Source organism: Myotis daubentonii, chromosome 1, assembly GCF_963259705.1.
Source record: "Myotis daubentonii chromosome 1, mMyoDau2.1, whole genome shotgun sequence".
Lineage (NCBI taxonomy): Eukaryota > Metazoa > Chordata > Mammalia > Chiroptera > Vespertilionidae > Myotis > Myotis daubentonii.
Window position 1 is genome coordinate 72,898,086 of NC_081840.1, and position 15,250 is coordinate 72,913,335.

Consider the following 15,250-nt stretch of genomic DNA (forward strand, 5'->3'; position numbering starts at 1 on the left):
ACAAGGGCAAACAATGTGGAGGCAGTGGCCCTTTGACACTCTGAGGCCACAGGCATTATATGGATCCAATAAGAAAGCCGCCTCCAAGAGCGAGAGAACCACCTCTTGATCTTGCAAAATGTTTTTGGACACCTAAAGGCTCTTTTATTGCTGGGGCTGATTAAAATGAAAAGCTTAAACGACTAAAATGTTCTTTTTGATGAGTTTTTGCCATGAACTATGGACCCTGTAGTCCAGTGGGATTCGAGCCCTTTGATCCTAGGCACTCACATAAATTCAGAGTCATAAAACAACATTGGATTTGATTTTACTAGTGCGGCTGATGTGCCAGATTTGTAATGCAATCTTGTTTTCTCCCCTCCTTGTTTCTGGGCCCGTCCACCATTGTTTTATAGCAAAAGGAAAGGAGTTTCCATTTGCTTTTGGCAATCAAGCTTCAAGATTGAGCCACTACTCCGCAAAGTGGGAATTTCATACAAAAATAATGATACTCTATTACAGTCATCACCATTAGAATCCATGTTATTTTATGTGCTGAAAATAAAATACCAAAAAGAAAAACCCTTTTGTGCATAAAAAGAATTATAATTTCATTATTTAAGAGGGTAAGAAGATCATGTGGTTGGAAACTATAATGTAAGTTCTAAGTAGGAAAAAATATGATCGGGGTAACATTCATAAATTTATAGCAGGACTAGCTGAAAATAAAATTTAAATAATAAAAGACCCCCAGGTTGTTTAATATGCTAGTTTTCAAATTTCATTTATCTAAAAAAACTGGTACCTGAGAGGGAAGTAAAGGAAGTAGTCAGAGGCATTTGTTTAGTGAAAATATATGAAAGGAATGTAACGGAGATATTTAATTCACTTCCTTTTCTAATCTTCTAATTGTTTTCCTGTGTCTGTATCCATACATTATAATAGTCCTATAACTTATAACTCTGGAAGTGAAAGTGTTACTATAAAAGATCTATGAGGGAACTAAAATGCAGATAAATTTACAAAAACCTGTATTACAGAAACCAAACTGATCAGTAATAGGTCACAATTATGTATTTTTTCATAGAGTAAAACATCAATTTGAGCTCATTTTGAAAAAAGCAATGATATATTCAGGCTGTTCATTAGATCAGGGAATGCTAATTTAAGTTGTATAAATAATTTTTAGCAATTTTATTTTTCATAGATTACCTGAATACTGGAAAATGGCTCACCAAAATTATTTTGTGAGTGACATGGGGCACAAGAGTCATGAGAGGGCTCAACAATTCTAATTTGAAAAGAAATATGGTTAAATATACCAATGTCATTATCCCATGGGCAATGCCTGATGAATTTTCAGCTGCAGTCTCTCAATCCATGCATGAGGCCCCATGAATATCTCAGAGAATGGCCCATCCAGATAAAAAAAATTCCAGCACACATTCACCTCCTTGCCTTTGTGTGTGACTATATTAGAGTAAGCCATATGAAATTTCTATTTTATCAGTTAAAATAGGTCAGATATCAGAAATTTCATATGGATAAACTCCATAAAAAATTGAAAACACACACATTAATTTGTTCTCCCAATTAATACTTTAAATTGTTATTATATCTATGTATTTGCAGCAGATATAGGTCAGGGGGATCTTTTGAAAACCCAAATCTATTCTTGTACACAGTCCTCTGCTCAGAATTAGCAAATTCTCATTGTTCTGAGGATGAAATTGGGAAGCCTTCAAAAAACCAACAAACCCTCCAGAATCTAGCCTCTGGCCCTCCTCCACTTCAATGTTTTTCAAGCTGCAGTCCATGAACCATTAGTCGGATAGCAAACCACCTTATGCTTTATCACAGCATTTTTTTTTTTAAAGAGAGTTGAACATACCAGGAGATCAGATTAAACAAATTCTGTTTAATAAAATCATTATTTCTCATATAGACACACATATACATGTAATCTGGGTTTCAATATGAAGTGCGTTTTTTATTCTGAGATGCAGCCTAACAAGTCTGAAGTATGCTAATCCAGAGCTTCACCCCAGCCTTTCTCCTACTTGTCACTTACTGCTCCAGTCACACTATCTCTCTGCAGTCTTTCAAACCAGCCACACTCCTATTTACCCTTTGGAATTCAGCTTAAATGCCACTTCCTAGAAATTACCCTTCCCTGACCTTCCAAATTTACATTATACCCTATCATAGCATCTCGTTCTATATATTTCTCCAAAGCACTCATCCTATGTAATAAAGAGGGAATATGTTAACTGACTGTCACACCCTCACAAAGATAGCAGCACCCAGAGCCAATAAAGAGGGAATATGCTAATTAACTGCCACGCCCTCAGAGATGGTGGCGCCCACAGCCACAAGATGGTGGCGCTCAGTCCCCTCAGCCCTGCTGGGGCGGCAGGCCCCCGGCACGGTCAGGCCCGCCTCCAGGCGGGTCCGGCCACTCCACATGTGTACCCCAGTCCCCTCAGCCCCCTAGTTGCCTAGGGCCGGCCCAAGGTGCAGGCAAGCCTCGGATGTGGGCTGCCCAGCTGCCCAGGGCCACTCGAGGCTCAGGTAACCAGGGCTGGCCAACACTTGCGCTGCCGGTACTGGCAGCAGCAGAGGTGTGATGGGGGCATCACCTTCCCCTGATCGCTGGGTCGCCTCCCACCCCTGAGGGCTCCTGGACTGTGAGAGGGGGCAGGCCGGGCTGAGGGACCTCCCGCACCAGTGCATGAATTTTCATGCACTGGGCCTCTAGTCTAATTATATTTCTTGATTAGTTGTTTTATCAATATCTGTCTCTCTGACTCAACTACAAGGACCAGAAAGTAAGGATCATGCCTGTTCTGCTCCCTCCAGCATCTAGTACAGTGCCTGACACCCAGTACTTAATATATAGTGAATCAATGAATGATAGAGAGATCTGTAATTTCCTTTTGATGTCTTAGTTCTTAGATGAAAGACAGATAACCAATTTCATTAGGCACTGTTTTTAGGTGGCTCTTTGTCTTTTATCATATAGAGTGTGTGTGTGTGTGTGTGTGTGTGTGCATAAACACATCACATATTGCTTCTGTAAGTACATTAAGCATTATGCCTATGAGTACAAACCTATATGCACATATCTGTGAATGCTGTTCTGTGAAATAAGCTAAGGGAAATTTTATTTTTCATGTGTTTTGAGCAAAGCTCTGAACTGGAATGCTGTTTCAATCATCAAAAGAAAATCTACTTCAGTTTTAAGAGAAAAGGGGTCAAGCTGACCTCCAGTGGTGAGACTGGGAAATGGCTTCTAAAATAATGTAAAATATCCAGATTACCTGTCACACAAAGGGACACGTGCATGCAACATACCTGTTGCAATTAATACTTTCAATTGTATGTGTTATATATATATTTGAAACAGGCAGGGGTTATACCATACAGAGTACTAAAACAAAATAAGCATACACCGTATTTACAGAGATACCTACAGCAGTTTCCAGAGACAGTAAAAGAAAATGCCACTCATTTATGGTAATCAGTAAAACCTGAGACTTCATAAATCTTAGTTGAGATATAAGATCTGAAATTCACAAAACACACTAAAAGCAGATAAATTCTAGATGCTAATAGTCACATTAGCATAGGTTCTAATATTACCTAATATTAAAAACTTAGTTTAAGCTGCCTTAGTTTAAGTTGTCATTTAGTTATTACTTCTCAGTCTTTTGGCTAAGATCATGTGCATGTAGCTATTTAGCTTTCATAGTACAAGTTCTATTCTCCTAATTAAACAGTAACCTCTGATTCCAAAATCCAGGGTATGTGCTAAGTATGGTGTCTGGCATATAGTAATAGGCAATAAGTGGTAGCTGCTATTGCTATCATCATTATTAAGTGATGTTTTATTCTCCAGCACATCTCTTATATTTGACAGATGCTCAATTAGTATTTGATTACATAAAAGATAAACAATAAAAAGCACAGTTAGTATATAAAACTAGAGGCCCAGTGCATGAATTCATGCACCAGTGGGGTCCCTTGGCCTGGCCTGCGGGATTGGGCCGAAACCAGCTCTCTGGCAACTCCTGGGGGGTCCTGGATTGCGAGAGGGTTCAGGCCAGGCCAAGGGACCCCACTGGTGCACGATCGGTGCCAGGGAGGGACACGAAGGTTGGCCAGCTGGGGAGGGACTGCGGGAGGGCTCCTGGGTGTGTCTGGCCCATCTCACTCAGTCCCAATTGGCCAGACCCCAGCAGCAAGCTAACCTACCGGTCAGAGTGTCTGCCCCTGGTGGTCAGTGCATGACATAGCGAGTAGTTGAGCGACCTTGGCATATTACACTTTGATTGGTTGAATGGCTGACCGGTCGACCGGACACTTAGTATATTAGGCTTTTATTATATAGGATTATACTTTAGAAAGTTAATCTTCATAGCAAAAACAATTTTGAAATGCAAATGCAACATCTTCCTCAGGGCCCCCCAAATCTGTGCTATAACTATTGGGGTGTTTTTACATATTCAGATATTTTCTTCATAAAATCATGGCAGCAGTAATAAAAATGAAATCACACTGTTATAACAAAAAATATTAAAAGCAATACTCTTTGAAACATTAAGTGTACATTAATGACAGAATGTTTTCTTTTATATACGTTCATGGTTTATATTGGGATAACTTCACCACCATAAAACACTCAACAGCCACTGACTTAAAGTAAATGAAACATGCTGCCCCTCAGAACAAATGCAATAGTTACCACTTATTGGACATCTACCACTTGCCATTGTACTTCCGGTCCCATTCTTAACGATCACAACACCTGTAATCAGTGTCCTATCCACCAAGTTAAGATATCATCACAACCACTCTTCAGAGGAGAAGCTGAAGCTCAGAAAGGTTTAAATAATTAGTGCAAGACCACACATCCAGCAGATAGTGGAGACAGAATTCAAACCCAAGGAAGGTTTCATATCTGTGTTTCTACTCAGCTGATCTGCCTAGAGTTATGCTGCATTTCTTTCAATGAATGACTAGATGACTTCAATATATAGGTTTATTCTTTAACATATTCTTCTCCTAAAGTCCATAACTTTTAAGGAACAATATTCTACCCAAGGACAGATCCAAGAAAGAAGGTCATGTCATGAATACTCTCTAGGCAAGGACCTTCGAGGTGTAGAAACTTCCATAGGCAGTTCAGTGCAGAAGTCAAAAGTGCCACCTCATAGGGTTGGCATAGTAATGCATTTAATCCTCATTTAATCCTGGCACATAGTAGGTGATCATTAAATACCACTAGGACTCAGAGCAAGCTAGGACACAGAGTTGCTGTGAAACAGTCAAAGCATACACATGCATACCTGTGTGTACACACAAAAACTCAATAAATTCACACTACCGATTCCAAAACTCATGAGGTTGGACTTATTAGAAGAGGCAAAAGGTGCCATTTACCATGCATGGGCACACAGTACAAATAATTGACAGCAGAGGGGACAACCACATACCCCTGTGCTTAAGGAATCAGTAATACTGGGAGCTCCGTTGGAGAAAATACGATTTTAAAAAAGCTGAGAAACTCCATGTTTAAATTGAAGAAATCAATGAAGAAAAGAACTGGTAAGACAGAAGTTTTGCCCCAGTATTTTCTTAATTTATGGCCTCAGAAATTGATTTCTTTGAGACTCAGGTTTCAAATCTCTAAGATGAACACAGACAAATATCAAAATTATGGTGACAAATACTAGAGGCTCTTCTTCAAACTGGGCTCAGGACCAGTTGTAAGAAATGAAAATGAAAAAGCAATATTCTATCTGCTCTTTCTACTGTGCTTATGTAGGAGGAAGGGAAGAAGAGCTTGTCATTTCTGAAACCAATGAAATAAGAAGACTCTGTTGATATTTTCCCTTTCCCAGCACCACACAAATGTCCCCATTGTAGGTTTTTGTTGTTGTTGTTTTTTGTTTTGCTTTTTTATCATACAAGGAGCTTGTATAGGGTAAGAATAGGGGATGATCTATAAACATCCTTGCCACAGAAATAGAGGAAGCTGGTAAGTAAAAAATTAGAAAAACCATTATACTGGAGAAAATGAATCAAACCAGTTGACAAGGTGACAGTGGAAACGGAGCAGGTTTAGACACCAGACAGACCTGGTGAGTAAATCTTGCCATCACACTGACCAGCTATGAAAACTCAGGATAGCACTTCACATCTCTGAGTCTCTCCATGGATTAGAAATTGTGTCCTTGAAGCACCGAGCACTGTGCCTGGCTGTGCTGGTCCTTCGTGCTCCACATACAACTATGTTTATAATCATCTCCAATCAAGTCAGAAGGCAAAGGACACTCAGCATTTAAACTCAAAAAATCAAATCCTTTCTTTCCCACCCCTTCCTAATAACGTCCCGTAACATAGACCACACCCAATTTTTTAAACTAAGAGCTCATTTTTCATGCACCCTTTCAACACTGCTGCCCTCACTCTCCCATCAACAGCCCTTCCAAGAAAGGACAGTAGAATGGAAGAAAAAAGGAAAGGAAAATAAATGCAGAAGTACACAAAAGTCTAAAAGCCCAAGAGACTTTTGCTTGGTACTCATGACACCATGGAAAAAGTAGATGAGGACATTTTTACCCAGCTTTTCTATGCTCCAAACCAGAGTCACCAACTCAGATGTCCACAGGGCCAGGCAATCAACATAAACAGGGAAAGGGGCCTGGATACTAGACAACAGGAAATGTGGGAAAGTTAGAACATACATTCTCATTATAATCCATCAAAGATGACAATTTAAATAACACTGAGCTGATAAAATAAAGTTTTGGGGGGTTGTGCTTGATGGTGTCACAAATTCAAAAGCTCCGTGGCCCTCCTAACACTACCTCAAAAATAGCCTTCTACCAAAATACTGTGAATCATGAAGGCATTTCTAACAATATCCACTCAGAACACTCAGCAACCATTCATTATATTTCAACCAGTTGCCTAGCACTGTTGCAGGTAATGTGGGACATGGGGACCTCCAAATCTTTTGGATTGAGTTGAGGCAGACACATGAAACCACTCTGCCCAGGCCACAAGTAACAGAACTTCAGAAGTGGAAGAAAACTTAGACCATCTAGTCCTACCCTCTTAATTTATAGCTGAAGAACCTATTATTCACCCAGTGGTACAGGATTATGGAAAACTCACAGAATTATTGGGTGAGGAAAAACAAGTCTGGAGAGAAGGAAGCACCCCCACAGGCTCTAACATACCTCCCTTCCTCCTTCATGAAGAGTCAAGAAAGCAAAGGACACCACTCAGAAGGTCACCTGCTCCAAAACAGCCTGTCTGTCATATAAAGTAAAAAAAAACAAAAACAAACTATTGAAAAAAGGAAAATTAACTTGGCCCACACAAGTGGCTCATGTTTAGAGTTTAAGACTCAGGGAAGATGATTGGGGCAGGTGATGCATGAAGGGGGCATATACAACCTGCATCAGTTTCCATGATACAAATGAGTAATGCACATATTCTTTGTTCTACAACCAGCTTCCCTCCATTAGCAATTACAGCTTGACATACTGACTCACATGGGGCAAGACAGCACCCCGAAGGCTGAAACAAAGGGCTCCTGGGCTAAGTCTGCCAGGGAATTAATTGCTTTGTGTTTTTCATGAAAATTTGACTCCAAAGATATCTACAGGCTTCGAGGTAGTCAGTGGCCTAAAAGGCATCAACACCAGTGAACCAGCAAGTCTACTAAACTCATAATAGTGTATCATACATCCACAATGAAACAATGGATTAAAACATTTCTCAACATTTAATTTTCTTTCCTTCTTTTTGGCACCTCAGTAATGAATTATACTAATATCAGCACTTAGGGGAATACCATAAGGGTTTGATGAAATCATTATATTTCATCTTTGTGAAAGTTTTGTTTATTGTTCTATAAATTACTCCTTTTCCATTGCAGTAATCTCCAGGAATTAACAGATTTAAATGTATTGTGTTGATAACAAAGAACATAACAAATGGAAAAGGCTCAGGATTTATGTCTCTATAAATTTATGCTGTATCAGCTCAAGTGTAGTCTGCATTCAATTTTGTTTCAACGACAGCAATGTGTAACCAGTGGAGTGGCTTGAGAGAGAGAAAAGTAAGGAAATCTGTAAGTTTCTCTTCATGAAGGCCAACATACCATTTGGTTCTCTTGGGGACAGCAAGGTACAGGGTAAGTTAATTTCCAGTTTGGCAATCATCCCTGGATCATTTCACAGAGAGAATTGCCATATTAGAAGTGTGACTGCATTGCACAATGAGCAGGGCCTGCCAGAGGCCATCGCTCAGCAAACTTTCCCTCAGTTTAGGGCTATGGTCATGATGAATGGGGTACAAGTAAAAGGGTCCTCTAAAGGAAATGTCACTGTTGGCTAGTCCTTTGTCTTCTATCCCACAACCCAGGGAACATTAGTTAAAAACAGATAAAAACAATCTGTCATTTCCATGGCACCTATTTCCAAACTGCTTAAAGTACTGGTCAAAAACCAATATTCTTAAATTATCCAAAGCTGCTCAAAGCCAGACAAGGGGTATGCAGGTTATTTTTCAACTTTCAAAATTGAGGAAGCAGAGAGCCAAAGAAGTCCTACGCATCCTATGCTCATAAAGAAGAATTGGGCCCTGTGGGTGCTTCATTTCCCATTCTCACGGTGTCAGGCACCTGAAGAGCACTGGAAGGCTAGAGTGCTCTGGTCACACTGTGACTGAAAACCTGAATGCGCTGCACTGCTCCACAGAGGCAAGCAGAACCGAGAAAGCAACCCCTGGTTAGAAAGGAGAACCTCTAGAAGAAACTTTAAGAAAAAGTGTGGGGGATGTAATAGCAGGGACTTAGAGAGTCTCAGTTAAATAGCACTAGCGCTAAGAGCGTAATGTGGTGGATAACAGAATTCTATTTTATTTTTTTGGATGGTGAGGCCAATCATAAAATTCAAAGGGCTATTAGAGATTATAGGGCCTGGCCCTTCATTTTAGAAATTAGGAAACTGAGCCCCAGAGCACTGCCTGAAGTTCATAGTGTTTATCATGGCAAAACCTAAGACCCAAGAATCTCAACCTTCTGACTCCAAATCTAATGTTCTTTCCATTAATGCTGCACTGATTATTGGAAAGAATATGGGCTTCACAGTCAGATAGAGCTGGGTGGACACAAGTTCAGGTTTTCCTCTTACTAGTCTAAGACTTCTGACATGACAAGTCAATCTCTGCAAGCCTCATGTTTCATCATCTGTAAAATGGGGACAAATATATTACTTTGCTTATATTTCTACATTTACTTTTCATAATACTGATGGTCTCTCTCCGCCTCTCTCTCTCTCTCTCTCTCTCTCTCTCTCTCTCTCTTTCATCCACCCTCTCTCTTTCCTCCCTCCCTCCTTCCCTCTCTCCCACCATATGATAATCAGCTTTTGTAAACCTGGAAGAAGACCCTCACCAAGAACCTGACCCTGCTGGCACCCTGATCTCTACTTCCAACCTTCAACCCCAAACTATGAAAACTAAATATTTGTTGTCTAAGAAAAAAAACAACAACAACAAAACAAATGCTAAATGACTGGAACAGAGGTTGACACACAGTATGGATTGAATGAAAAGTACAGTGCTATGCCCTAGCTGGTTTGGCTCAGTGGATAAAGCATCAGCCTGCGGACTGAAGGGTCCCGAGTTTGATTTTGACCAAGGGCACATGCCCAGGTTGCAGGCTCGATCCCCAGTAGGGGACATTTATGAGGAAGCCAATCAATGATTCTCTCCCATCATTGATGTTTCTAGCTCTCCCTCACCCTTCCTTTCAGAAATCAATAAAAATATATAAAAATAATAATAACAAAGTAAAATTGTTTTTAAAAAAGTTCAATTCTATTATTTTTCAATCACAAGTTGTTATATAAGAAATATTTGCATGTCATCTATATGCCAAGCACTTTGGTAGGTACTTTTAAGAGATGTAGAGACAAACATCACTGCTCCTCCAGGGTGCTTAAATCAGCATATTAATAAGCAGGGCCTTGGTGGCATGAAAATGGTTCTGAAACCACTTCAAGAACTTAACTTAAATCTTGCATTGAGATAAGCCTATATAAATCAACTTAGAAGAGTATTCCAAAACATAGGTTATTTGCAGGGGGGGGGGGAGAATTATGTGGGAAACAAGTTATACAATTTTCTCTCTTGTAGTTCTTCTCTATACATGGTAAAGTCCCAACAGGAGAACCAGATATTTCTCAAACTTATACAACCATGAAATCTTTTTGTCAAGAAGCATTTCAGAGATTCCCAGTACAGTGGAATGAGCTTTCGGGAAACCTGGTGTAGACTACCCTGATAGAGAGCACAGAGGAAGAGGAACAGCTGAAAGATCGTGGAAAAATCACCCTAAAAGAATAAGTCAAATGTCCCAAGGAAGTCCTCAACCAAGAGAGCCCGAGGATCACTCTTAAGCTGCTTAATCATAAGGAGATCTGCGCAGAGAAAAGGAATGAGAAATAACACATAACCAGTACCATTGGGTGCACCCTGTGCTGAACAATCCTAGAAGAACATTATCAGCAGCAGCATGAGTATTTACTGTACAGATGTGAAAACTAAGTCCCAGAGAAGTTGATTCATTTCTCTTTTTTTTATTGTTTTATTGCTTAAAGTATTACAAAGGGTATTACATATGTGTCCTTTTTTCCCCCCCGCCCTTGACAATCCCCTGGCCTCCCCTACCCCCCAGTGTCTTATGTCCATTGGTTATGCTTATATGCATGCATATAACGTCACAGTGCAAGGAGCTGAACTGAGCCCTGACTCAAAGACCTGAGTTCTTTCACATTCTCATCATGCATAAAATAAAATCACAGCTTTACAGTCACACAACCTGTACAACAGCCGTGATGGTGGTTTTCAAACCTTGCTCCTAAGCAAGCTCTCAGAAATAACTCTTTATTTATACCATGAAAGATTTAGTTTTACCATATGCTTTGGAAGGGCAGATCGGAAGTATGTTTCTACCCAGTAGTCATGAACTATGTTTCTACCCAGTAGTCATGAACTCATGCAATGACTACCACAGGCAAAACTTCTCCAATAAGTGAGAACCTGTAAAGGCAGGTGGTAACTTTTTAAAATTAAAGTTAGTAACAGAATTATCTAAAAGTGAAAAATGGACCAGATGATGCCCAGGATCATGAGGTGATCACAAATTCTCAAGGTACAGTTCGCGAAAGAAAGGGCACACTTGGACAAAATTAAAGAATTTTGCTGTAGCTATTTATCAATGACACAAAGTAGTGAACCCACAGGGAATATTCAATGCAGGAAGCCACCGCTTGCCAATACTGTCATGAGAGTGCACCAAGGAACGCAGAAGGCCGATGGACCTTGAGCGTTCGAAGGGCTGACACTAAGCACCGATTGTTGGTGTTGAGATAGTGGTGGCTCGAAGCAATTTCCTGACCTGATAGCCTCCAAGTAAATGTTTACTGGACCTTACTGATCTTTACTGATCTTTATTGATCTTTATTGATCTTTACTGATCTTTACTGTCTGCTACCTGTTTGCCGTGCTTCACTGAGGGCAAGATGTGTATCTAAAACTGAATAAAAGCAGACGGGACCCAGTTTCGGTGTGTCTCTTCAAGAAAGAGGCTCCACCTGGCCCCCAATGCCTTCTAAATTCATATTTCTTATGTAGTATTTTCATTTTTGCGTCAGCCCCTCCTTCAGATCCTGAACCCTGCCACAAAGGTCTTGGCAGTTCAACCTACCACCACTCTCCTACCAGAGATTTTAACAGAAAAGTCAACCAAGTGCATTGACTTTGTGTAGAAAAAATATAAACATAAGACTCCTGAAATGGATTCATTCACATAATCAACAAACCTGTTTTTGATAAGGGGAATCTGTATGTTAGTTGCTACACATCTTAAAAATCTGTTCCCAAGACCAAGCCCTGTGTCCTCTCTATAGTACAGCACTCCACAACAGCAGGCATGCAATTAGGAACTCCATACTCTCCCACTTACAAGCCTTGGGACTCTGGGCTAAAAATGTCAACCTCCAACCAAATTATTGTAGGTGGTAAGAATCCCTTTTGCAGGTCAGAGAATTGAACAATTAAGGTTCTCTGAATTTAGGGTCTCTGTTTATTGGATCATGTTATTTCTTTAAACTCTCTGAAAACATTCCAAAAAATTAAATGTGATACATATCAATTCTTGTATTTGGTCACATAATTAATCACCTTTCCCTTGTCCTTTACCCATGAAATCTTTCTTATTCTAGAAGGGCATGCTGAAGAAGTCCTGAAACATGCCAGCTTGGCCATGAGCTGTAAGTGGAGAAAGAAACTGTAACAGGCAATTGAAGGCTGCCAAAGGAAATCACATACTAAGAAATGAACATCACCACAGGAGTCCTCCCACCCATTCACTGCCTTCCACAAGTCCTGTGCCTTCGTTGCTTTGTAGACTAAAACAGGTAGAGATGATATCCTGGGAGTGCCCACGAGGACGGCCAGGCCAGGTTACCGTCAGTTTTATGTGCAGCTTCTGTGCGGACTGGTTGGTGTTGCTGTAATCTAGTTACTGTATTTTCAACATTTCCCAGAGAACAGGAGTTAATGAAAGCATAAAGGAGCCAGGCCAGTGAAATGGCCCAGAGCAGGACAGTGGCAAACCAGAAAACAAGTGGACCAGTTGAAGTGGATACCTGCTACTCAACCCCTGTAGGTTGAAGACATACAGGAAAATAAGCCCACTGTTGACACATTTTCCTTTAAAACAAACAAAAAACCAGCTAGAAATCCCTGCATATTTTAAAATATTTATTCCTAATTCAATCTTAAAATGTTGTTTGCCAACAAAAACTAGAATACAAGTTGCCAGTTTCCTGTTGAGGGTTATCTGTGACTGCTAAACAGTTCTGGACTACAGTTAACTGTACAAACTGGGCACCAGGCCCTGCCCTGGTGGCAGTGGTATGCCATGGCAATTAAATATAAATCACAGGTATATGATTTCAGCAATTAGTTATAAATCACAAATATGGGACAAAAATATTCTTTATAGTTTACTGGAAATAGCATTTAAAGAGCAGATAATTCTTTCAGAGATACTTAACACTTAAGATACAATTAGAAACATTTTTTTTAACCTTTACTATTGCCAGTCATACCTTGTTCTGATTTTATCTTAAATAGAGATCACAATTCCAATATACTTTTTTCTTTTTCATTTACTCTTCTCTTTCCCTTCTCCAAACTTCCCTTCATTTGAGATGGAAGATTATAGGACTTTTATGGAGATGACACAAACTAATATATGTAATGTCTAAAACAATGACCAGCACAAAGTAAAAACTCAAAAATTTTAAGTGCCAGCTATATCTATGAATATTATTTAGTAGTCAAAGTCCTCAACAGGGCTGGTCTACAGCCTGTGGAAAGCTAGTGTTAACTCTTAAAACCAAGTTGCTACATAAAATGTCTGCTCACAGAACCACTCTGTACCTACTCGAGTTAGCAACCTGCTTCTTAAATTAATCCCAGTTCAGCTCCTCTGAGACAGCCGAGAATCTTTTGCACATCAGAACACAGATAAAGAAAGAGAGGTCTCTGTAGAGCATTTTGCAACAAAGGAGGTAAGGGCTTCCACCTCTCTTTTTCCCTTAGGAGACCGAGGTACTTTTCCACCTTTTTGTTTCTTTGTGAAATAGACTCATTCCCTCTTCCGAACTACTTAGACCCAGCTGGATGAGGGTGGCATGAATTTATATACCATATGACTTAATGATAGTCTTGCTACTTGCAATGGCTTTATGTATACTCTAACACGTTGTCTCAGTTACTGTAAAAATGCATTATCACTTACTGAAAAGGAGAATATGTGATCCACTATGTTATTGAATTAGCAAGTAATCAGTTAACACTAAACACCAAGTTTTATTTAAAGTTTGCTACTGTCCTCTCCTGAGGGACGGAGTTCACCCAGTCATCAGAGAGCTAGAATCGGTGCTTGATTCGATATTCACTTATTTGAAATTAAGACTCTGAAACTTCCTGTTACAGGCACAGCAAGCAAACACCAAAAATAAGGGGTTGACAATTAGATGGTGGAGGAAATGATGCCTCAGTCTTTCTGAGCTTCGCCAAAGAGGATCAAGTGAGCCATTTCCAAGCACTCCCTGGGGATACACAACTCAACACAACTCTTCCTCCTACTAGGCTCACTTCCTTAATGCCTTAATCTGCATGACATCATATCGCAGGCATTTGCTAACAGGCAGACAAATACAAACACATGAATGGAAGTAAGCCAAACAAAATAATTTACACTGTGCCTATGAAACATAACTATTTAAATACTTCTTATAAACAGCAAAAGGCTAAATACTCCATCATCTTTCCTGCTTTACAAATAAACCCATCATTTTTTCTGGTCAAATTCTTTTCCCATGCTAATGCGTTTGTGGTATTTTTTAAAAATAGGAATTGAATTATATTAAAAACAGAGTCCAAGGCTTTCATCCCCAGGACATACTCAGTGCCCACTGGCAAGTGCAAGCTACAGGTGCTGTCCAGGTAAATATGCCTTCAAAAGGGAAATGTTTACTTCAGCACATGAGGAAACTAAGAATCAGCCTCAGTAATCAGTTCAATAGAATCAAAGAGACATACCTGTAGGTTTTCAATTTCTTCTTTGTGCTCCCTCTTCAAGTGTAAAATAGCAGCTTGGTATTCTGCAAGATCACAAAAGAAACCAATTACAAAGAAGCACAAAATGATATACAAAATTCCAAGTGAGCATCTCCAAGATTCTAGAGGTGCTTCTACAAGTAAACTGACTGAATAATAATAATAATAATAATAATAATAATAATAATAATAAAACACAGAAAACCTGAGTAAATAAGTGCACAATTGGATATTCACTTGGCAAGAGATGTTGCAAACTGAGACAAGACAAGGAGCTCAGGATAAAAGGAAGATTTTGTTCCATTTAGCAAACTTTGAATTATCATAAGCTCCAAATTAGGCAGATAGGATAGGGTTAAAAAAAAAAAAAGCTTGATGAGTGTTCCAGATAAAGACTGGGTCAGGGTTTGTCTTTAAGGAGGAGTTGGAAGTTAAGGCCCCACAGAGAACAAATACAGATGTGTTAAGAACAGACACACAGGAAATAAAACTTTCTATGTGAGATCAGATAATTCAATTTTTAACTCCCCCATTCACCCCCCCTCCAAAAAAAATC

General features: G+C 39.6%; 1 protein-coding gene across 4 annotated transcripts in view; it reads right to left on the reverse strand.

The window, feature by feature from the left end:
- Positions 1-15,250, reverse strand: part of FMN1 (formin 1) — a 302,227-nt gene that overhangs the window by 237,569 nt on the left and 49,408 nt on the right. For all 4 annotated transcript variants that reach the window (XM_059705564.1, XM_059705574.1, XM_059705583.1 and 1 more), the window contains exon 3: positions 14,677-14,738. In XM_059705564.1, coding sequence (XP_059561547.1) covers positions 14,677-14,738 — 62 coding nt within the window. The remainder of the gene's footprint in view (positions 1-14,676; positions 14,739-15,250) is intronic.